Source organism: Oncorhynchus mykiss, chromosome 17, assembly GCF_013265735.2.
Source record: "Oncorhynchus mykiss isolate Arlee chromosome 17, USDA_OmykA_1.1, whole genome shotgun sequence".
Lineage (NCBI taxonomy): Eukaryota > Metazoa > Chordata > Actinopteri > Salmoniformes > Salmonidae > Oncorhynchus > Oncorhynchus mykiss.
This window is the reverse complement of record NC_048581.1, coordinates 1,984,195-2,007,237: the sequence shown is the minus strand read 5'-3', so window position 1 is coordinate 2,007,237 and position 23,043 is coordinate 1,984,195. Positions and strand designations below refer to the sequence as shown.

General features: G+C 43.5%; 2 protein-coding genes across 11 annotated transcripts in view; both read right to left on the bottom strand.

The window, feature by feature from the left end:
* Window positions 1-3,968: 3,968 nt before the first annotated feature.
* Window positions 3,969-21,376, bottom strand: LOC110495015 (zinc finger protein 2 homolog). Of its 2 annotated transcripts, none has more exons than XM_036948566.1 (4): window positions 21,257-21,376; window positions 7,322-7,889; window positions 6,426-6,591; window positions 3,969-6,186 (listed from the first exon to the last, which is right to left on the bottom strand). In XM_036948566.1, the coding sequence occupies exons 2-4, from the start codon at window positions 7,733-7,735 to the stop codon at window positions 4,754-4,756; spliced, it is 2,013 nt and encodes a 670-aa protein (XP_036804461.1). In that variant the 5' UTR covers window positions 7,736-7,889; window positions 21,257-21,376; the 3' UTR covers window positions 3,969-4,753. The 2 variants fall into 2 exon arrangements, with proteins under 2 accessions (XP_036804461.1, XP_036804460.1); XM_036948565.1 differs by lacking the exon at window positions 21,257-21,376 and adding an exon at window positions 12,427-12,649.
* LOC110495010 (zinc finger protein 431-like) overlaps window positions 17,621-23,043 on the bottom strand; it is a 20,060-nt gene continuing 14,637 nt past the window's right edge. For 3 of the 9 annotated variants that reach the window (XM_036948561.1, XM_036948563.1, XM_036948560.1), the window contains exons 5-7: window positions 20,782-20,953; window positions 20,322-20,523; window positions 17,621-20,113 (exon numbers count right to left, since the gene is read on the bottom strand). In XM_036948561.1, the coding sequence (XP_036804456.1) occupies window positions 18,504-20,113; window positions 20,322-20,523; window positions 20,782-20,953 (1,984 nt within the window). In that variant the 3' untranslated portion in view covers window positions 17,621-18,503. The remainder of the gene's footprint in view (window positions 20,114-20,321; window positions 20,524-20,781; window positions 20,954-23,043) is intronic. The other 6 variants (XM_036948558.1, XM_036948556.1, XM_036948555.1 and 3 more) reach the window with 4 other exon arrangements.

Sequence of the window (23,043 nt, the reverse complement as noted above, 5' to 3'; positions counted from 1 at the left end):
GCAATCATTTGAGAAACCAAGGCTGTCGAGTCTGTCGCTGAGGATGTGGTGATTGACAGAATCAAAAGCCTTGGCCAGATCAATGAATACGGCTGCACAGTAATGTTTCTTATCGATGGTGGTTAAGATATCGTTTGTTCTGTCTCTTACTGCTATAGACCCCTTGAGCGTGGCTGAGGTGCACCCATGACCAGCTCTGAAACCAGATTGCATAGCGGAGAAGGTACGGTGGGATTCGGAATGGTCGGTGATCTGTTTGTTAACTTGGCTTTCGAAGACCTTAGAAAGGCAGGGTAGGATAGGTCTGTAGCAGTTTGGGTCAAGAGTGTCCCCCCTTTGAAGAGGGGGATGACCGCAGCTTCTTTCCAATCTTTGGGATTCTCAGATTCAAAGAGAGGTTGAACAGGCTAGTAATAGGGGTTGCAACAATTTCGGCAGATAATTTTTTAGAAAGAAAGGATCCAGATTGTCTAGCCCGGCTGATTTGTGGGGGTCCAGATTTTGCAGCTCTTTCAGAACATCAGCTGACTGGATTTGGGAGAAGGAGAAATGGGGAAGGCTTGCTGTGGGGGGTGCAGTGCTGTTGACCGGGGTAGGGGTGGCCAGGTGGAAAGCATGGCCAGCCGTAGAAAAATGCTTATTGAAATTCTCAATAATAGTTGATTTATTGGTGGTGACAGAGTTTCCTATCCTCAGTGCAGTGGGCAGATGGGAGGAGGTGCTCTTATTCTCCATGGACTTTACAGTGTTCCAGAACTTTTTTGAGTTTGTGTTGCAGGAAGCAAATTTCTGCTTGAAAAAGCTAGCCTTGGCTTTTCTAACTGCCTGTGTATATTGGTTAGATCACAGCTGAATGGTGCTCCTTTATGAATGGTGCTCCTTTATGAATGGTGCTCCTTTATGAATGGTGCTCCTTAATGTGAATGGTGCTCCTTAATGTGAATGGTGCTCCTTAATGAATGGTGCTCCTTAATGAATGGTGCTCCTTAATGAATGGTGCTCCTTAATGAATGGTGCTCCTTTAATGAATGGTGCTCCTTTAATAAAGTTAGATCAAAGGTGAATGGTGCTCCTTTAATGCATGGTGCTCCTTAATGAATGGTGCTCCTTTAATAAAGGTAGGTCAAAGGTGAATGGTGCTCCTTTAATGAATGGTGCTCCTTTAATGAATGGTGCTCCTTTAATGAATGGTGCTCCTGTAATGAATGGCGCTCCTTTAATGAATGGTGCTCCTTTAATGAATGGCGCTCCTTTAATGAATTGCGCTCCTTTAATGAATGATGCTCCTTTAATGAATGGTGCTCCTTAATGAATGGTGCTCCTTAATGAATGGCGCTCCTTTAATGAATGGTGCTCCTTAATGAATGGCACTCCTTTAATGAATGGCGCTCCTTTAATGAATGGTGCTCCTGTAATGAATGGCGCTCCTTTAATGAATGGCGCTCCTTTAATGAATTGCGCTCCTTTAATGAATGATGCTCCTTTAATGAATGGTGCTCCTTAATGAATGGTGCTCCTTAATGAATGGTGCTCCTTAATGAATGGCGCTCCTTTAATGAATGGTGCTCCTTTAATGACGTTCGATCAAAGCTGAATCCATGTCTGCAAGATCACATTATGATACACAGCAAAATACACAGGTAGGCTTTGGTACAGTAACACACGTCTACTCTAAAATTCACTGTACATCATTCAGAACAACACTGTACATCATTCAGAACAACACTGCACATCATTCAGAACAACACTGTACATCATTCAGAACAACACTGTACATTAACTGCATGGTTGGTATGCAGATGCTGCATGGATGTTTTATCCATAAAACTTTATAATTCACCATTGAATGCAGTGGTGTTTTGCCTTACAGTAATGTTATACTATGCTGCTATTACATTTCTATGTGTGTATGCAGTTCTGTCCTTGAGCTTGTCTTGTCTATTAATGTTCTGTGTTGTTTCATGTTCTGTGTGGACCCCAGGAAGAGTAGCTGCTGCTTTTGCAACAGCTAATGGGGATCCTAATAAAATACCAAACATACACAGGTTGAAACCAACAAGCTTGTCAGTTCCAATTCCCAGTTACACCTTTTTGTTTTCCAACCTGATCGAACGTTCTTAAAACTAATCCCCTGTCAAATCTACCTCTGTTCTAATCTACCTTCTGACTGGCGCTGGGATAGGCAGGGTACGGTCACAGGTGTGGAGCCTCCCTCCTGCTGGGAGGTGGACTAAACTACTAATCTACCTTCTGACTGGCGCTGGGATAGGCAGGGTAAGGTCACAGGTGTGGAGCTCCTGCTGGGAGGTGTACTAAACTACTAATCTACCTTCTGACTGGCGCTGGGATAGGGTAAGGTCACAGGTGTGGAGCCTCCCTCCTACTGGGAGGTGGACTAAACTACTAATCTACCTTCTGACTGGCGCTGGGATAGGGAGGGTAAGATCACAGGTGTGGAGCCTCCCTCCTGCTGGGAGGTGGACTAAACTACTAATCTACCTTCTGACTGGCGCTGGGATAGGGAGGGTAAGGTCACAGGTGTGGAGCCTCCCTCCTACTGGGAGGTGGACTAAACTACTAATCTACCTTCTGACTGGCGCTGGGATAGGCAGGGTAAGGTCACAGGTGTGGAGCCTCCCTCCTGCTGGGAGGTGGACTAAACTACTAATCTACCTTCTGACTGGCGCTGGGATAGGCAGGGTAAGGTCACAGGTGTGAAGCTCCTGCTGGGAGGTGGACTAAACTACTAATCTACCTTCTGACTGGCGCTGGGATAGGCAGGGTAAGGTCACAGGTGTGAAGCTCCTGCTGGGAGGTGTACTAAACTACTAATCTACCTTCTGACTGGTGCTGGGATAGGGTAAGGTCACAGGTAATAATCTAGCTGATGCCCAATCGCAAAACAATTAGTCAAATTGAGGTAAAAACACATTTCACTCATATTGTTAGTCAATGTCTTTTTTTATTGACAACTTGGGGGTAATAGATAATTGATTAACTCTACTTGTACACCGGCACAGCAATAAAGAAAATGTAGTCTTGATGAAACCCAAAATGACAAGATACTGTTCCCATAGGACTCTGGTCAGATGTAGTGCACTATATGTTCTAGAGAATAGGGTTCCATTTGGGACTACAACTGACTGTAGCTTTATATGTTCTAGTGAAGAGGGTTCCATTTGGGACACTGACTGTAGCTTTATATGTTCTAGTGAAGAGGGTTCCATTTGGGACTATGACTGTAGCTTTATATGTTCTAGTGAATAGGGTCCCATTTGGGACTATGACTGTAGCTTTATATGTTCTAGTGAATAGGGTCCCATTTGGGACTATGACTGTAGCTTTATATGTTCTAGAGAATAGGGTCCCATTTGGGACTATGACTGTAGCTTTATATGTTCTAGAGAATAGGGTCCCATTTGGGACTATGACTGTAGCTTTATATGTTCTAGTGAATAGGGTCCCATTTGGGACTATGACTGTAGCTTTATATGTTCTAGTGAATAGGGTTCCATTTGGGACTATGACTGTAGCTTTATATGTTCTAGTGAATAGGGTTCCATTTGGGACTATGACTGTAGCTTTATATGTTCTAGTGAATAGGGTTCCATTTGGGACTATGACTGTAGCTTTATATGTTCTAGTGAATAGGGTTCCATTTGGGACTACAACTGTAGCTTTATATGTTCTAGTGAATAGGGTTCCATTTGGGACTATGACTGTAGCTTTATATGTTCTAGTGAATAGGGTTCCATTTGGGACTATGACTGTAGCTTTATATGTTCTAGTGAATAGGGTTCCATTTGGGACTATGACTGTAGCTTTATATGTTCTAGTGAATAGGGTTCCATTTGGGACTATGACTGTAGCTCTATATGTAAACATATACTACCGTTCAAAAGGTTGGGGTCACTTAGAAATGTCCTCGTTTTAGAAGGAGAAGCACATTTTGTCCATTAAAATAACATCAAATTCATCATAAATACAGTGTAGACATGGTTAATGTTGTAAATGACTATTGTAGCTGGAAAACAGCTCATTTTGTATGGATTATCTACATAGGCGTACAGAGGCCCATTATCAGCAACCATCTGTCCAGATCCATCTGCACAATGTGTGCCTGAATACCTCCGGGGGTAGGCAGGAAGATCTGATCGCAACGTGTCCTTTAATTGTCTACACCCGGTCTGAAAATGTGATCACAATCAGAATGTGGACCAGATCAGGACAAAAGGATGCATGTTAGAACCTGGTATAAAACAGATTTTTAGAAACGTCCTAAATGTATAAACATGTCAACAACATAACAATTCAGCTTGTAAATGCTGTGTGGGGCGGGGGGGGGGGGGGGGGAGTATCTAACAAATCAGGGTCAACACATTCTGAAATCAATTCAAGAAATATAGCCTTGAAATTGGCACCATGTTACAACACTCAGCAACGAACCCATATTAATAACAATATTGAATAATAAAACTAATAATAATATTATTATATGCCATGAACGCTTCACACTCACACCCGAATACAGGTTGAAATTGGAACGCCATGGCTGTTCAGTAACATGTTATCAATGTGGCCTGAAGTACAGACAAATATCAAATCAACAGTAATGTTTGGATTCAGTCTTGTGTCAGGTGAACTGTTGTGCGCTCAACATTTTTTCTTTCAATTGCTACCATGCTGTTCATATTTAAATCTGTAAGACATTTCCATTTTACCCTAGGCCTGGTGTGATTGGTTGATGGATAGGTCATTCAACCCCGAGGCCTAGGGTGATTGGTCGCTCGAGGGCTGGTGTATCTCCTACATGTGTTTTCATGTGTTTCACCAGGCACCTATGATAGGAGAACCTCTCACCACATGGATCACACCTATAGGGCTTCTCTCCTGTATGTGTTCTCATGTGTGTAGCCAGAGTATCTGACCTGGGAAACCTCTTCCCACACTGACCACAGCTGTACGGCTTCTCCCCAGTGTGTGTAAGCTGGTGCTTCTTCAGTGCCCCGGAGCGAGCAAAGCTCTTCCCGCACTCAGAGCAGTGGTAAGGTTTTTCCCCAGTGTGCGAGCGCTGGTGTAGAGTCAGGCTTCCCGACTCAGCAAAGCTCTTCCCACACTGGTCGCAGACGTACGGTTTCTCTCCTGTGTGTGTCCGCTGGTGTGTTTTGAGCTGAGTCAGGGTGAGGAAGTTCTTGGGACAGTCGGCGCAGTGGTGAGTCTTCTCCCCGTTGTGTGTTCTCATGTGTGCATTGTAGATGTCTAGAGAGTAGTAGCCCTTACCACACTGCGGGCAGAGGTGAGACCTCACTTTAGCATGCGTCTGTTGGTGTACTTTCAGGTGGCCCATTTGGGAGAAACTCCTCCTGCACTGGGAGCATTGGTAAGGCTTCTCTCCGGTGTGAGTCCGCTGGTGTGCCTTAAACGTGGCCCTGTGGCTGAATGTCTTCCCACAGTGAGAGCACTGGAAAGGTTTCTCTCCTGTGTGAATCCTCTCGTGGCTTTTCAAGCCAGATTGTTGGCGGAAGCGCTTCCCGCACTGGGAGCAGAGGTGAGGTTTCCCTCCAGTGTGGATTCTCTGGTGAGTTCTGAGGTCTGCCGACGAGGTGAAACTCTCCTCACACTGATCACAGCCATAATTAGTTTCTCCAGTGTGGACCCGCTGGTGTAATTTCAGACTATATTTTGACGAAAATCTTTTCTCACACAGTAAGCAGCTGTAAGGCTTCTCTTCTGTGTGGGTTCGCTTGTGCAATAACAGCTGACTTGAGGTACAAACGCGTATCCCACAGTCTGAACAGCTATAAGGCTTCTCGCCTGTGTGTCTCTGCAGGTGTACTTTAAACTGGCTTGAATAACAAAAACTCTTTCCACATTGATCACAGTTATAAGGCTTCTCTCCTGTGTGTGTTCTCTGGTGTACTTTCAGTTCTTGTAACTGAGCAAAACTCTTCCTACACTGGGAACAGCTATAAGGTTTCTCCCCTGTATGGATTGTCTGGTGTTTTTTTAGTGCTGATGAAGATTTGCAACTCTTCCCACAGTCAGAGCAGTGGTGAGGTTTCATCCCTGTGGGTCTCCATTCATGTTTCTCGAGGTGTTCTGATCTGGAGAGACTTTTCTCTGCCTTGTGAGCATCAGGATGTTGTTGAGGTGCCCCAGAGGATCCAGGATAGTCATGTCTCTCTCCTGTGTAAACAAAACAATTTATAAAACAGTGAATACAGTGTAAGTCTTCATCATAAACTATCAGTCCTAGAGAAGTTGAATCACACAGCTGTGTTGTCAAAAGAATATTACTTCCTCCTACAGACCACATTATTAATGCACCAACACACCCCTTAATCCCCCAGACCACATTATTAATGCACCAACACACCCCTTAACCACCAGACCACATTAACACACCACTAAAACCTCCTACTTACTTTGATCAGTCAAATCTCCCTCTTCATCTCCTCCTCTCACAGTTCCACTCAGCCCGGGTGTTTTCCTGCAGTCGTCCAGCCACACAGACGCCCTCTTCAGACCCCGCAGTAAGGCACTCCTGGGAGAGGTACAACCCAGGGACTGGAGGGAGGAAGGTGGCTTGTCCTGGAAATCCCCAAAATAGAGACTAGATGAAGCATGGAGGGAAACACTCCTGCTTATGTAAATAAGTGGTCACCATGCCAATGATAAAGCCTTGTAACTTCTGTTTATTTAAAGAAGTGGTCACCATGCCAACGATAACCATGCCGGTACCATCAGTCAAGTAATATAAAAAAAGCACATTATTTAAATTTATGCTCAGCTGTGCCTCGCAAGTAAATACATCAACTGATCCATTTTATCAGAGTTCAAGTTCTGAAATATAATATGGCCTGAGAAGAACAATATTGGCAGGCCAAACATAGCCAATATGCTGTGATAATGTATTAAGTCTACTGCACAGACTACAGAACTGGTTTTATTAGGTTTATGTTGCATAGGCGGACATTTTTAGGGGGGTGGCGTGTTTTAAAAAATAATAATAATAATAATTGAGCGCTAGATCTCGGCTGGCATTTTAGCACTGAACGTAATCTTGACTCAGAGAAGGAAGGTGTCCACTGCTGTTTTTTCCATTTTGAAATCTCAAGTCTTTCCTTGATTCTTTCCTTTCCTTGATTCCTCAATCGGGCTATTCTGCCTCCTCAAAAAGCATTGGAGGAGAAAGTCCAAGGAGGAGGAACCTCAGATCTTCTCCTCCAATGTCTGTACAGTATAGAAGGATTCTGAATCAAGAAGAATCCAAGACAGACTGTTGAGAATCAGAAATACTTTCCGACTGGGATGTACTCACACCACTCTCCCTCTGCTCTGGGGTATGCCTCTGTGGAGATGACTCCGCCTCCAGCCCGTTGCTAGGAAACCAATCCTTGTCCTGCATGTCCCATTCCTCGCCGCAGGTTGTAGCATCGTCATTATCATCAGACTGGCTGGAACTCATGGGTGCCACAGTAGATTCTTCCTGTATCCTCCTGATGTCATCTTTCAGTCGGAGTAACCAAGACATTCCCTGCTCCTCCGATTTGACTGAATCTGCATTTTCCCACATTTCCTCCATGATTTTACGTCGCAACGAGCGATGGTTCTTTCCTTTAACTTGGGAGCCATCTATTCCACAGCGTTCACACAGGTATAGTATATTGTCCTTAGTTAGAGTAAATAAACTCTGTTCGATTTCATCCAACAATGTTTCCTTCTCTCCACTCATGTTTTCCTGCTGTTGGGAACAACAACAACAATGCAGTCAATGGCAAGACAGCAGGAAGTCCATACACTTTAGATGACCTGTAGTAGAAGAAGAGAGCAGGAAGTCCATACACTTTAGATGACCTGTAGTAGAAGACAGCAGGAAGTCCATACACCTGTAATAGAAGAATGATACATCACAACACAGTATTGACAGTGTAATATGATTATTTACGACATTTACCAGTGTTCTCTTCTCATCACCTAATGCAACTACTGTAGATCTAAGTGTAGGCTGATCCTAGATCAGCCACAAGAGGCTGCCATTATTTGTGAGATTCAGATGTTTGGTTGGAATTTTTAATTAAGAAGAATTGCCAAGTTTGTCGACTACACAACGAAGGGACTTGTTTAATACATTTAGATTCTTCATGTCAAAGGTAAGTGAGTGTCCAAGGCCCCTTTGTAAGAGAGAACAGTATTTCCTTAGTCTGTATGTTTATGTAATGTTTTTATTATTAAAGTTAGTCTCCTAGTCCACAAGAACCGTTCGCCAGCTAACGTTAGCTTCCCTGGCAACGGACCCGTTAGCTAGCAGCAACGTTAGCTTCCCTGGCAACGGACCCGTGAGCTAGCTGCCACGTTAGCTTCCCTGGCAACGGACCCGCTAGCAGCAACGTTAGCTTCCCTGGCAACGGACCCGCTAGCAGCAACGTTAGCTTCCCTGGCAACGGACCCGCTAGCAGCAACGTTAGCTTCCCTGACAACAACGTTAGCTTCCCTGACAACGGACCCGCTGTGCGTATGAGAAACAGAACTGCGCAGGGAAAAGGCTTTATTTTGAACCCTTTTATTGGCAAACCCTTTGGAAACGTGTCATTTTACACAATTCAATTATAAAGGGGGTATTCATGAACTGCCGCCTGTCTACCGTAGCGTATTGTGGCATCCTCTCCTGAAAACATTTCAAGGGAACTCAGGAGATTTTTGTGGCTCAGTTGGTAAAGAAAGCATGGTGCTTGCAACCCGCACGAACATTGTATCCACTCACTGCTGTAAATCGCTCTGGATAAGAGCATCTGCTAAATGACTGAAATGTCAAATGTAAATCATTCACCTCCAGTAGTTGAGAGATTACGTCAAGACCGGGAGGTGTTGATACACCAGAGTTATTTAAAAGACGACTGGACAATATATATATATTATTTATTATATTATATATTGTCCAGTCGTCTTTTAAATAACTCTGGTGTATCAACCCCTCCCGGTCTTGACGTAATCTCTCAACTACTGGAGGTGAATGATTTACATTTGACATTTCAGTCATTTAGCAGATGCTCTTATCCAGAGCGATTTACAGCAGTGAGTGGATACAATGTTCGTGCGGGTTGCAAGCACCATGCTCTACCAACTGAGCCACAAAAATCTCCTGAGTTCCCTTGAAATGTTTTCAGGATTTTATGGGCATAGACAGTACCAGTCAAAAGTTGACACCTACTCATACAAAAGGTTTTTCTTTTTTCTTTCTTTTTACTATTTTCTACATTGTAGAATAATATGAAATAACACGTATGGAATCATGTAGTAACCAACAACAAAAAGTTAACAAATTCCAAATATTTTAGATTCTTCAAAGTTTCCACCCTTTGCTGTAGCGTTAAGATTTCCCTTCGCTGGAACTAAGGGACCCGAACCATGAAAAACAGCCCCAGACCATTGCGTTCTCCTGGCACCTGCCAAACCCAGAGTCGTCCGTCGGACTGCCAGATGGTGAAGATAATAAATCACTCCAGAGAACGCGTTTCCACTGCTCCAGAGTCCAATGGCGGCGAGCTTTACACCGCGATGGCCGATGCTTTGGCATTGCGATAATGCACCATCACCCACAAGCGATAATGCACCAGCACCCACAAGCGATAATGCACCATCACCCACAAGCGATAATGCACCATCACCCACAAGCGATAACGCATCACCATCCACAAGCGATAACGCATCACAATCCACAAGCGATAACGCATCACCATCCACAAGCGATAATGCATCATTAACAAGTGATAGGTGACAATATTAGCCTATCAGACTATTATTGATTTAATGTTGTCTTTACGTATACTAACTAATACATGTGTGAAATGTGTTTTGATTTAGAATGGACCATTAACATGAACCAGTCTCGGAACATGGGCAGGTGAAAAAACATGTCGTCTACAGTGGGGCAAAAAAGTATTTAGTCAGCCACCAATTGTGCAAGTTTGCCACTTAAAACGATGAGTAATTTGAGTAATTTTCATCATAGGTACACTTCAACTATGACAGAGAAAATTAGAAAAAAAATCCAGAAAATCACATTGTAGGATTTTTAATGAATTTATTTGCAAATTATGGTGGAAAATAAGTATTTGGTCACCTACAACCAAGCAAGATTTCTGGCTCTCACAGACCTGTAACTTCTTCTTTGGTAGATTTGGTAGATTACTAAATGACCCTCAGCAGCATCAGACCTTGGAGAAGTCTAATTACTGTGACTAAACGGTCACATGGAATTTAACTGCCATCGGTACTGCCGGTGTGGCGGTAATACGTCACCGTAACAGCCCTACTCACACCTATCTGTTTGATGTCTCAGGTAGCCCCAGCGAAAGCCAGCATGGATAGAATGCACTCCCATAGATCTGAAATAATTGGATGGTGAAACTTACATCCAGCCAATCAGAAAAAAGCCAGGCAAAGCAATTCAGATATTCTTGAAAGTCAGGACAATTACTTATCCTGCAAAGAAAATGTTTTATTAGTTAGAATGAAAAATGTGGAGTGGAGCTTATAGTTAAACGATGACATCACGATGCCCCTTGTACCTTTAAATGTATACGGCAATCATCAATTATTCACCATAATTTGTCATAAAGAAAGTTAGGTAAAAGACAAATCCACCTGTGCTGAACAAATCCTATATCTACCGTTTCCATTACACATGTCAAATCCTATATCTGCCGCTTCCTTCCATTACATGTCGCAATGATTTGCCTACCGTAGCGAAATGTAACGACTATGTGGCTTCATTTAGGGAGTTTTCAGAACCCTCCAGTTGACTTTTATTGGTAAACGGTGCTAGCGACAAATTCAGCTACATTTCAGGCTGCCTTTGAAGATTTCTATGGTTTGGATAGCAATTAGCGAGTTCTCACACTCAATTCTGCCGCAAACGAGAGCTGGAGAAGCAGAAAAGAACAAATGGAACGGAGGTAGAAAACGCAATTGTGCAACAATAAGGCAAATTGGTTCTGTGACGTCACCGCGGCAACGTTAAAACGTCATCTAGCGACTAATCAAGGAGCCAATATACCGGCACAGTTGACACGTTATAATAACCATAAAAACACAGAAATGGCTCCAATAGTTTTCCCGCCATTCAGTTTTCACATGGTGAATAAAAAAATAAAAAGTAAACGTGTGTTTGGTGTAGGCTCAACTTGGCATGAGCTTTGATAGCCTTGTAATTATCTTAGGGCAAGGTGAATTTGATTTAAATATTAGCCTCAATTTGCTCCCCGAAATGGGCAATGCTAATTATTGATAAAAGTGACTTTGTCCATTAGAGATTTGTGAGGTTATAAAACGTCACGCCAGGGTAAGACGACACAAGTAGTTCTAAAATGCACAAATTCACGGTGAAAAAAAAATATTAAACCATTTCCGGGTTTTATGTCTATGAGTCATAATACCCAGAAAGCCTAGTTGTCGAACAGGGAAATGTTTTCCCCATAGGGGATTTTAGAACCACTTCAAATAAGGGTTGTGTTTTGTGTAGACTTACCCTGGCGTGACATTTTGATAACAGTGTAAATCTTTCTAGGACAAGGTGACTTATCAACATCGTTGCCTGTATTTACCCCCTAAAATGTAACGCTAGTTAGCTGCTAATGTGGCTATCATAAGGAACTATAAATGCCATGGTGATCTGGACGAGCCTGCCGAATTGATGCAAAAGTAAGAATATCTGGATTAACTAATACTAGCTAAATGTAGTAATTAATAAATTGTAATTTCTTTAAATTGACAATTTTGTGAACTGTCTTGTGCACGTTTTAAGTTGACACAATACCTGTTAGCACAGGTGCCAGTTAGCTATGACATGAAGTTCGCTTGCAGGGACTTGTAGTCCTGCATATTTACTTTGATACGAATTATTATTTGAAATTAAGAGTAAATAGAGCAGAATATATTGTCCTAACGAGATTTACACGGTTATCAATGTCACGACAGGGTACGCCTACAAGAAACAAAGGGAATGGTGAAAAAAAACATTTCCTTGTTTGACCGCTAGGTTTTATGTGTATACGGTAGTACTCCAGCTAATCTTCCTTAAATAGTTGGCAACACCCATCCCATGGCACGTCAATATCGCCGCAACCAAATCAACTGCTTGCGGCATTTCACAATGTCGTTTCAAAGGCATCGACATGAAAATAAAACTATGGTTGATATGACCCACTCACCTTTGCAACGGCGCATTATCTGGCTAGCTAACGTGTAAAGCTAAATTCACCAAGGACTAGTTAGTAACAACAATGTTTGTGTGACAGTCACACTGCCGGGTTTATTTGCGCGTCACAAAACTGGAATTGGTATCATATGAACGCTGAAAACCCAGCTACGTCGTTCATAGGTGCACAAAAACATCCGGTTGTAGTACATAAGTTACCAACTTACCAGGTACCTTGTAGAAAACAGCTAACGTTAGGTAGCTAGCTACCAAGCGTCTGCCCACCGTTTTTTCCCCCCATGTGGAAATGGTAGATAGCTAGCTACCCACATCTCTTCAGTTTCAGCTAATGATCCTTTACGTCAAAACAAAGTTGACCTGTGGATATTGTATTTTGTTTATTAAGAGAATAACATATCGCTTGAAAGCACGACTGTCAGCTACCATCTTTAGCAGCCACTTCCGCTTTGACTGACGTTATTACGTTCAGTCACGCAGGCCACAGCAATCGAGTATCGAGAGTTTTTATATTCTATTATGAATAAATACGTGGATGACGCTTCGTGTAACTGTAATCTTACACTTCAGGTAAAACTTGATGCATTTTTATTTGTTCACTGAAGAATTAGTAAAGTGAAACAAAAAGCTATTCCAAAGTTCATAAGAGATGTGTATTTGATCTTATTATAAAGTGGTATGTGTTCAATTTTAATTAAAACATGGACTATTAATAAAACACTGGCTCCGAGCCAGCTCATTTGTCTTGGAAACGTCTCTTCTTTCAAAATACTTAAATCTTATGGTTCTAGGTTGATTTTTTATCTCCAATGTCAAGCGCAAAAAAAGTAGGCTACCATTATGTCAGATCATGAAATGCGCCTTCAAATATATTTTGTTCATGGACAAATTAGATCTCTTTTTACAGCACTACAAAAATCAGCTTGGCGCCTTCTCCTCAGTGAGGATTCACCCTATTTATATAAATATTTAGTAAATTATCTGCATATAATTGTTTTGAGCTCCTAAAGCAGTAGCAGCAGCATGCAAACCAGGGAGCCAAATGAACATATCTGTTTGAATGACGAGACAGAGGCATTGATGCGAGTAGCCAGGCTTGTTCAGTACCTCACAACACATCCGGGTATCTCAAGCACCCCGGTAAAACACAATAGTTGCAGTAATGAACATTTACCAACAGATGGCATCACTGTGCCATCTTACACCCATAACAATATCGTTCACCTATGAGATTCGGTTCCCGACTTTCATCATAATGTTACATGCGTCAACCAATGGCTGTGTGCATGTCATCGACTGGAAGATTGCTGCAGAGTGGAGTCTACAGTGTGCAGAAGCGACATCACCATTCATTTTCTAGATTCAGGTTCATTTTTAAACATCGGACCCTTTTTTTCCATTTTTGCCTATAAATGACATACCCAAATGTAACTGCCTGTAGCTTAGGACTTGAAGCAAGGATATGCAAATGTTTTATTTAATTTAACTAGGCAAGTGAGTTAAGAACAAATTCTTATTTACAATGACAGCCTACCAAAAGGCCTCCTGGAGGTAGGGGGCTGGGATTTTAAAAAATAAAGGACATCACGATAAGAGAGACAACAACAAAGAGAGACCTAAAGACAACAACACAGCAAAGAGAGACCTAAAGACAACACAAAGAGAGACCTAAGACAACAACACAGCAAAGAGAGACCTAAAGACAACACAGCAAGGCAGCAACACAACATGGTACAAACATTATTGGGCACAGACAACAGCACAAAGGGCATTACGCAAAGCAACGACAACTCAGTATGCGTATATGATTGAGTCTTTGAATGAAGAGATTGCGATAAAGCTGTCCAGTTTGTTCCAGTCGCTAGCTGCAGCGAACTGAAAAGAGGAGCGACCCAGGGATGTGAGTGCTTTGGTAACTTTCAACAGAAAGTGACTGGCAGAGACTGGAGGATGAGGGCTTCAGTAGATATCTCAGATAGGGGGGCATGAGGCCTAAGATGGTTTTATAAATAAGCATCAACCAGTGGGTCTTGCGACTGGTATACAGAGAAGATCAGTTCAGAGGAGTATAGAGTGCAGTGGTGTGTCCTATAAGGAGCATTGGTGGCAAATCTGATGGCCGAATGGTAAAGAACATCTAAGAGATCCCCCTTACCTGTCGATCTATAAATGATGTCTCTGTAATCTAGCATGGGTAGGATGGTCATCTGAATCAGGGTTAGTTTGGCAGCTGGGGTGAAAGAGGAGCGATTACAATAGACGAAACCAAGTCTAGATTTAACTTTAGCCTACAGCTTTGATATGTGCTGAGAGAAGGACAGTGTACCGTCTAGCCATACTCCCAAGTACTTGTTCAAGCTCTAAACCCTCAGAGGTAGTAATCACACCGGTGGCAGATTTTCTGATTTTATACACTGCACTCTTAGAGAGGTCGTTAGCAAACAAGGCCAAAGACCCTTCAGAGACACCAATACTCCTGAGCCGGCTCACAAGAATGGAATGACCTACCGTATCAAAAGCTTTGGCCAAGCCAATAGAAATAGCATCACAACAATGCTTAGAATCAAGAGCAATGGTGACAACATTGAGGACCTTTAAGGTTGCAGTGACACATCCATAACCTGAGCGGAAACCAGATTGCACACCAGCGAGAATACTACAGACATCAAGAAAGCCAGTCAGTTGATTATTGACAAGTCTTTCCAACACTTTTTATAAACAGGGTAAAATAGAAATTGGCCTATAACAGTTAGGATCAGCTTGATCTCCCCCTTTAAATAAAGGACAAACCGTGGCTGCCTTCCAAGCAATGGGAACCTCCCCAGAGAGGAGAGATGGGTTAAAAAGGTCAGAGATAGGCTTGGTGATGATAAGGGCTGCAACCTTATAGAAGAAAGGGTCTAAACCATCTGACCCAGATGTTTTTTGGGGGGTCAAGTTTCAGGAGCCCCTTTAGCTCCTCGGACTCAGTGACAGCCTACAGGGAGAAACTTTGTAGCGGGGCAGGGGAAAAAGGAGAAGCGTCGGGGATAGTCGCATTGGAAGGGGTGGGAGATGAGGAAATGTTGGATGGGCAAGGAGGCATGGCTGAGTGAAATAGGAATCCTGACTTAATGAAGTGGTGATTAATGAGCTTCAGCCATGTGCTTCTTGTCAGTAACAACCACATCATCAACATTAAGGGACATGGGCAGCTGTGAGGATGGTTTATTCTCCAGGTCTTTAACTGTTTTCCAGAACTTCTTGGGGGTTAAACCCACAGAGAGAGAACTGCTCCTTAAAGTAACTAACTTTGGCCTTCCGGATAGCCTGAGTGCACTTATTTCTCATTCGCCTGAACGAGAGCCAGTCAGCCTGAGTATGCGTGTGCTGAGCCTGTTGCCATATCCATTTCTTGAGGTGTATGCAACTTTGCCACAGTTACTGTTTTTAAGTCTAATTTTCTGTATGGGGATGTATTAACAATACCACTGAAAATATTTTAAAAAGGAAGGTCCAAGCGTCTTCGACAGAGGCCAGTTCATGAAGGAAGGTTTGCTCATTAAGAAGTTTTTTTAGCAAGCATCTATGACAAATCAGGACAGGCTGTTTCACTGAGCAGCCATTACAAACACAGGTAGGTGGTGGTTTAAGCATGTCCCAGTTTAGGTCACCTAGCAGGACAAATTCAGACTTAGTGTAAGGGACCAAGAGAGATCTTAGGGCAGGTAGGGTACAGGTCGATGCCGATGGAGGACAACAACATCCAGCCACAGTCAACAAAGAGCTATTTGAAAGTGTAATGCTTAAAACCAGCAAATCAGATTGTTTGGGGACAGACTTGATGGAGACAACCGAGCACTCCCCCACTGTTGGAAGATCTGTCTTGCCGAAAAAGGTGATAACCAGAAAGGTTAACATCAGTATTCAAAACACTCCTTAACCAAATCTCAGTAATGACCAACACATCTGGTTTGGAGCTGTGAACCCACACTTTCAATTGATCCATTTTAGGTAATAAGCTTCTAGTGTTAACTGGCAGATAACCCAGGCTTTTACGAGAGCAGAAATCAGTGAAGCAGATATCAGAGCCCAATTGTGGCTAGCAACAGTAGAGGGGCCAGGCTATACATGCACATTTCCAGATATATCATCAACAGTAATACAATCAAGGCACGGCAGAGGACAGCGAGAGCTCTGCAGTGCTGATTTATGACATCTGAATGTGCATCAGATGGCAACGAGATCATATTGTACAGCAATTTCATCACGTAACATAAATACCGAAACTGGCGAGAGGTGGTTAGAATAGGATGGGAGGCCAAAAGTCTGTGTAACCCATTAGAGAGTCCGAGTCCTGAGTGTGGGAACAAACAGCCTGTCCCACAGTTGGGTAAAGAAAGTTTGTAGTCAACAAAGTATGCAGGAGTCATGAGGCAAAGAGCAAAATTAAACATATAACGACTTGGGGCTAGCTATTGTAAGTTCAGAGACAAAGAAAGTTGAAAAGGATTTATTGTTTTGTTGAATCGTCATGACTGGTTCTGTTTTTTTTTTCCTGCTACTTAACACAGACCTAAGATCAGTTTAAAGATCCACCGACTTCATTGACGTAGGGGTTTAGCTGGACGTTTCTGACTGGTCTTGGAACTGTGACAACGGGCAGCCTCTCCCTACTTGGCACGATGGGATATGTAGTGATTTTTGCCAACACAGCCACCAGATATGTACACAGTCTTGGACCCTTAACCTTTTTGTTGTTGTTAATAAAACGAACAATCGTATTTGTTGATTGAATCAGACTTCATTAATATAATGAGTAATCCAGGAATGTCACAAGTTCCTTGAGAAAATAGCTACTCTACAGAGCGCGGCTAAACTACTTCAGGACACGGTCTGCAGAGCTCCTCCTCCTCACCAGGTTATAACAATATGTGGTTGGTTGGCTGATAGGTGAAATACCTATCCAGGCGTTGTAAGAGCTGTCAGTGGTCAGCAACGTCTAAGCGTAGGAACACACCCCCCCCCTATTGCATCACGGTTCAGCCGTTACAGATCACCAATGTCATGACCTCATCTGGAATATATTGACCTTGTCCCGTCCCCCTCCCCCCTTCCCAGAGTTCCCAGTTATCATGAAAGCACCATGTTTATCCCGTTTGTACATTTTTAGGTTTGTCACACGCGATTATCTGACACTACTGGCCCGATTTTGACAAAACTTGGCTGAATGATGCATCCTGCCCTTTTTAGAGATCACACACACACTGATTTGACCAGATGGTGGCGCTATAACAAGAGATTGAAAATGCAAACTTTGAAAAGGTTGCGCTCTCTTCACCCCCGTTTTGACCTAAAGTCATGAAATGCAGTATATATATATATATATATATATATATATATACTTCTCCTCACAAGGAACACATTTGCCTCAGAACCAGAAGTGCCTCCATGATGGATTTTCTGCCAAAACACTTAAAAACCGTTACTCCTCTGCAACCGAATGACCTGATCTGCAGGAAACTTGATAATGGTGTCCCTCTATGGACAAAAGTCTCGTAAGGCAATATATTCTAGGCTAGTAAATTTAAAAACCATGGCCACTATTGACCAATCAGAATTCCCGGTGGACGTGGTCAGACACAAACGCACATTAAAATCACTTGCGGTTATTCGTATTGTAACAAAATACTAACCAGTATGACTTGGTGTGTCTTACATATCCAACAGCACTTCATACTCTGCCACCTCCAATGTACACTGTATATGAAATACAGAGTGGGCTATTTTACCCAGAGTCGACAGAGGGGATCCTGTGATGTTTACCCAGAGTCAATACAGAGATCCTGTGATGTTTACCCAGAGTCAATACAAAGATCCTGTGATGTTTATCCAGAGTCAATACAGGGATCCTGTGATGTTTACCCAGAGTCAATACAGAGGGGATTCTGTGATGTTTACACAGAGTCAATACAGAGGGGATTCTGTGATGTTTATCCAGAGTCAATACAGAGGGGATCCTGTGATGTATACACAGAGTCAATACAGAGGGGATTCTGTGATGTTTACCCAGAGTCTACAGAGGGGATCCTGTGATGTTTACCCAGAGTCTACAGAGGGGATTCTGTGATGTTTATCCAGAGTCAATACAGAGGGGATCCTGTGATGTTTACCCAGAGTCTACAGAGGGGATTCTGTGATGTTTACCCAGAGTCTACAGAGGGGATCCTGTGATGTTTACCCAGAGTCAATACAGAGGGGATCCTGTGATGTTTACCCAGAGTCTACAGAGGGGATCCTGTGATGTTTACCCAGAGTCTACAGAGGGATCATGAGAACTGATGCCTGGGAGGATGGAGGTGTGGTGGTGATTCAGTCCTCTGTCTGTTTGACTTCTCTCTTCGCCTGTGGGGATTTTCTCTGCGCGGGTTCTCTTTCTGCCTGTGTGGGTTCTCTTTCTGCCTGTGTGGGTTCTCTTTCTGCCTGTGTGGGTTTTCTGATGACTCTTCAGGTTTCCTGACTGAGCGAATCTTTTCCCACATATATCACATTTATAACGTTTCTCTCCAGTGTGTGTTCTCTTGTGTACAGTCAGCAGTCCTGACTGAGCGAATCTCTTCCTGCATAGATCGCAGCTGTAGGGTTTCTCTCCAGTGTGCACTCGTTGGTGCATTTTCAATTCTACTGGCTGAATAAAGCTCTTCCCACATTGATCGCAGCGGTACGGTTTCTCTCCTGTGTGCCTACGCATGTGCACATTCAGGGATCCCATGTGTGTGAAGCTCTTCCCACATCGATCACACAGGAAGAGAGAGTTCTCTCTGGGGTGTACAAGCTGGTGCGTTCTCAACTCTCCTTTGGAAACACATCTCTTCTCACACCGTTCACAACTGTAAGGTTTCTCTCCGGTGTGGATATGCTTGTGTTTAGTCAGGAATCCAGATGAGGCAAAGCTCTTCCCACATTGATCACAGACATATGGTTTCTCGCCTGTGTGTATTCGCTTGTGTATATTCAGGTTTCCCGAACTAGCAAAAGTCTTTCCACACTGATCACAGACATATTGTTTCTCACCTGTGTGTATTCGCTTGTGTATATTCAAGTCTCCAGAACTAGCAAAACTCTTCCCACATTCATCACAGACATGAATACCCTCCCACATGTGTTTTCTCTGGTGGTGTCTTGCTAGGTCTTCTGAATGAGCAAAACTCCACTCACAGTGCTTACAGGTGTATATAGCACAGCTACGAGGTTTCTCTCCAGTGTGTGTCGGCTGGTGTAAAGTCAGTGTTCCCGAGTTAGTAAATCTCTTCCCACATTGATCGCAGACATATGGTTTCTCTCCTGTGTGTGTTCGCTTGTGTTCAGTCAGGGAATAAGCTCTCGCAAAACCCTTCCCACATTGATCACAGCGATAAGGTTTCTCTCCTGTGTGCGTTTGCCGGTGCCGTTTCAACTTCACCGATGTAGGGAAGCTCTTCTCACAGTCTGAGCAGTGGAACATCACGCCAGTGTGTGTTCGCTTGTGTTCAGTCAGGGAACAAGCTTGAGTAAAACGCTTCCCACATTGATCGCAGCGATAAGGTTTCTCTCCAGTGTGTGTTCGCTTGTGTATAGTCAATTGTCCTGACGTACGGAAACGCTTTCCACATATAGGACAGCCGTATGGTTTCTCCCCTGTGTGTGTTCTCTCGTGTCTAGACAGTGTTCCTGACATAAGGAAACTCTTTCCACATATAGGACAGACATATGGTCGCTCTCCTGTGTGTACTGTTTGGTGTCTTCTTAGGTTTCCTGATTGAGTGAAACTCTTCTCACATACATCACAGCTATAAGGTCGCTGGATCACTTTCAACCCTGGAGCCTTCCCAGATGATAAGACCCTCCCACTGAGCGAGCGACCGTTAGGGTTGTCCCCTGTGAAACAAAGACATGAAGTTAAGGTTCCTCACATGTACTAAAGATTTTCATAATGAACTAGTGTTGAAGTATCTTCCCCATCCAACACAGATGAGCTGCTATACAACACTGAATAGTTAGTTACCTTAAGCAAATTTGCCTCAATGAATAAATATTGACCAATCAATGAACTGCTACAGAAGCAGATTTGTTGTCTAATACACACCATTGTTTCTACTTGATGACATCGAATCTGAATCTCCATATTCCTTCTCTTCTCCTCCTCTCGTAGTTCCACTCAGTCCCAGTGTTTTCCTGCAGTCAACCAGCCGCAGAGAAACCCTCTTCAAACCCAGTAATAATGTGCCAGCGGGAGAGGCAGGACCTGGGGACTCGGGGAGAGGGGAGGCGGGTGGGAGAGACATGTCCTGAAAACCACAAAAAGGGAGCCAGTATAAATCAGGAAGGACACACTCTCCTACTGGTCGAGTCATTTAAAAACCTCAAGTCTCAGCAGTATTTCCTTGACTCCTCTCACTTCTCTGGGCCTCCTGCTATAAAATGCATTAAGGAGACTACCTGAGGTTCCTCCTTGGACTTTCTCCTCGAAATTAATATATAACAGGAGGTCCAGAGAATGAGAGGAGTCAAGGAAATACTGCTGAGACTTTCTGGGAAATACTCACACCCCTCTGCCTCTGCTCTGGGGTGTGGTTCTCTGGAGCTGGCTCTGCCTCCAGTCCGTTGCTAAGACACCAATCCTTGTTTTCCATGTCCCATTCTTCATCGCAGTCTGCAGCATCATCATCATCAGACTGGCTGGGCCTCATGGGTGCCACAGTAGATTCTTCCTGTATCCTCCTGATGTCATCTTTCAGTTGGAGTAACCAAGACATTCCCTGCTCCTCCGATTTGACTGAATCAGCAATTTCCCACATTTCCTCCATGATTTTACGTCGCAACGAGCGATGGCTCTTTCCTTTAACTTGGGAGCCATCTATTCCACAGCGTTCACACAGGTGTCGTAAATTATCCTCCGTTAGAGGGTGTAAACTCTGTTCGATTTCTTCCAGCAATGTTTCCTTCTCTCCACTCATGTTGTCCTGCTGGTGGAAACAACAACAATGCAGTCAATGGCAAGACAGCAGGAAGTCCATACACTTTAGATGACCTGTAGTAGAAGAAGAGAGCAGGAAGTCCATACACTTGTAATAGAAGAATGATACATCACAACACAGTATTGACAGTGTAATATGATTATTTACAACATTTATTTACCAGTGTACTCTTCTCATCACCTAATCCAACTACCTAATGCAACTACTTCTAATCAGTGAGAAAGAATCTTTCAACAACAAAAAATGCTAGACTTCCTGTAGCAGTTTGGCCCAGATCCAGACGCTGCGTGTGCCTCCAGCTGAATAACTACACTTCCTCCCCAGTTACTTACACACAGGTGTCCAGAGCACGTTAGATAGGTGGCCACCTGTGCTAATTAGCTATGTCTTCCGTCTTGTCTTCAGTACAACAAGCGATGTAAACATGAAGACAGCGCCGTGTGGGAACCCTCTGTACAACAAGCGATGTAAACATGAAGACAGCGCCGTGTGGAAACCCTCAGTGCAACAAGCGATGTAAACATGAAGACAGCGCCGTGTGGAAACCCTCTGTACAACAAGCGATGTAAACATGAAGACAGCGCCGTATGTAAACATGAAGACAGCGCCGTGTGGAAACCCTCTGTACAACAAGCGATGTAAACATGAAGACAGCGCCGTGTGGAAACCCTCTGTACAACAAGCGATGTAAACATGAAGACACGGCCGTGTGGAAACCCTCAGTACAACAAGCGATGTAAACATGAAGACAGCGCCGTGTGGAAACCCTCTGTACAACAAGCGATGTAAACATGAAGACACGGCCGTGTGGGAACTCTCAGTACAACAAGCGATGTAAACATGAAGACACGGCCGTGTGGGAACTCTCAGTACAACAAGCGATGTAAACATGAAGACAGCGCCGTGTGGAAACCCTCTGTACAACAAGCGATGTAAACATGAAGACAGCGCCGTATGTAAACATGAAGACAGCGCCGTGTGGGAACCCTCTGTACAACAAGCGATGTAAACATGAAGACAGCGCCGTATGTAAACATGAAGACAGCGCCGTGTGGGAACCATAACCCTACAAAACGATATGTACTCAGTTAAACAGTTTTTTTTAATGTATTATTTCTTTGCTGATATGAAAGATACTGTACGTTCCCAAATACGTACTGCAGGCGATGCGGGTTAATGTCTAGAACAATAAACCCCTCCCCCAGTCAGAAGATACTATCCTCAACAGGTCCTAATCCATAAAACCCCTCCCCCAGTCAGAAGATACTATCCTCAACAGGTCCTAATCAATAAAACCCCTCCCCCAGTCAGAAGATACTATCCTCAACAGGTCCTAATCAATAAAACCCCTCCCCCAGTCAGAAGATACTATCCTCAACAGGTCCTAATCAATAAAACCCCTCCCCCAGTCAGAAGATACTATCCTCAACAGGTCCTAATCAATAAAACCCCTCCCCCAGTCAGAAGATACTATCCTCAACAGGTCCTAATCAATAAAACCCCTCCCCCAGTCAGAAGATACTATCCTCAACAGGTCCTAATCAATAAAACCCCTCCCCCAGTCAGAAGATACTATCTCAACAGGTCCTAATCAATAAAACCCCTCCCCCAGTCAGAAGATACTATCCTCAACAGGTCCTAATCAATAAAACCCCTCCCCCAGTCAGAAGATACTATCCTCAACAGGTCCTAATTAATATAACCCCTCCCCCAGTCAGAAGATACTATCCTCAGCAGGTCCTAATCAATAAAACGTGACAATACGGTGCTGATCGTTCCATTTGGCTGCTGGGGGGTAAGGAGACCTCAGTTCCACTAAAACCCTTGACA